Here is an 879-nt window from a genome sequence, read left to right on the forward strand (position 1 = left end):
GAAAGACATCTTCTGCGCCATATATATCGGTCGGCAACAGTTTGGTGAATTCCTGTTAATGTGTATTTAAAGACATTTCAATAAGGGGGAAAAATTGCAAAACTTTCGTGACCCCCATGCAGTACCTCTGTGGACCCCCTAGGGGACCCCCTGTTGAAGACCTCTCTTATAAAACATTGCATCATCTTTATTCCATTTAATATTCTAACACTATTTTAGTTTAATAAACACATTTCTGACACAATTCAAAGGAAATTTATAGTTCTCATGACAGTGACACAAACCCCATTATACAATGTGAAAAAGCATAAGTTTTACTCTCTGTGGTAAAGTCTGTATCAAAGAGCAAGAGTAGTTGCAAAGACTAAACAGAGAGAATTAAATGTCAGCACTCACTGCAGCGTGGTATGGAGCAAAAATCCCATCGTTTGGACGTGCTGGTGGTGAAGCACCATGGTCGCGGATCTCCATCTGGGTTTCTACAGTAGTTCTCCTCAAGATATTTTTCTGGAAGGCTACAGAAATTATTCACAGACATGTTTTAGATTTACATTATCACTTAAAATATATATTTGAAACCAGACTAATTAAACCTAGTTAATAATAATGACAAAATACAATTTTAGTCCTGTCTTACGCTGAGGGGCTGTAGCCATGATTGTGAGGTTTCTGGGAGTCCCAGCGCTGGCAGGTGAAACCATTTTCAGTGATGGAGGTCTTTCCTCTGTAATCCTCTCCACTGCAGTGAATACAATCCTCTGCAACCATTTTAAAACAAGCCAGTCAGAGATTGCTTGTAATATTTTTTCCATCTATTCTTTAAATTAGACTAGATTCAACTTTATTGTCATTACACATGTACAGGCACAAGGCAATGAA

At 38.1% G+C, this 879-nt stretch overlaps 1 protein-coding gene across 1 annotated transcript in view; it reads right to left on the minus strand.

Moving 5' to 3' along the window:
* Positions 1 to 879, minus strand: part of plg (plasminogen) — a 21,577-nt gene that overhangs the window by 13,612 nt on the left and 7,086 nt on the right. The window contains exons 6-7 of the mRNA XM_015372823.1: positions 638 to 758; positions 397 to 515 (exon numbers count right to left, since the gene is read on the minus strand). Coding sequence (XP_015228309.1) covers positions 397 to 515; positions 638 to 758 — 240 coding nt within the window. The remainder of the gene's footprint in view (positions 1 to 396; positions 516 to 637; positions 759 to 879) is intronic.

The sequence above is a fragment of the Cyprinodon variegatus genome, unplaced genomic scaffold, assembly GCF_000732505.1.
Source record: "Cyprinodon variegatus isolate N-32 unplaced genomic scaffold, C_variegatus-1.0 Scaffold76, whole genome shotgun sequence".
Classification (NCBI taxonomy): domain Eukaryota; kingdom Metazoa; phylum Chordata; class Actinopteri; order Cyprinodontiformes; family Cyprinodontidae; genus Cyprinodon; species Cyprinodon variegatus.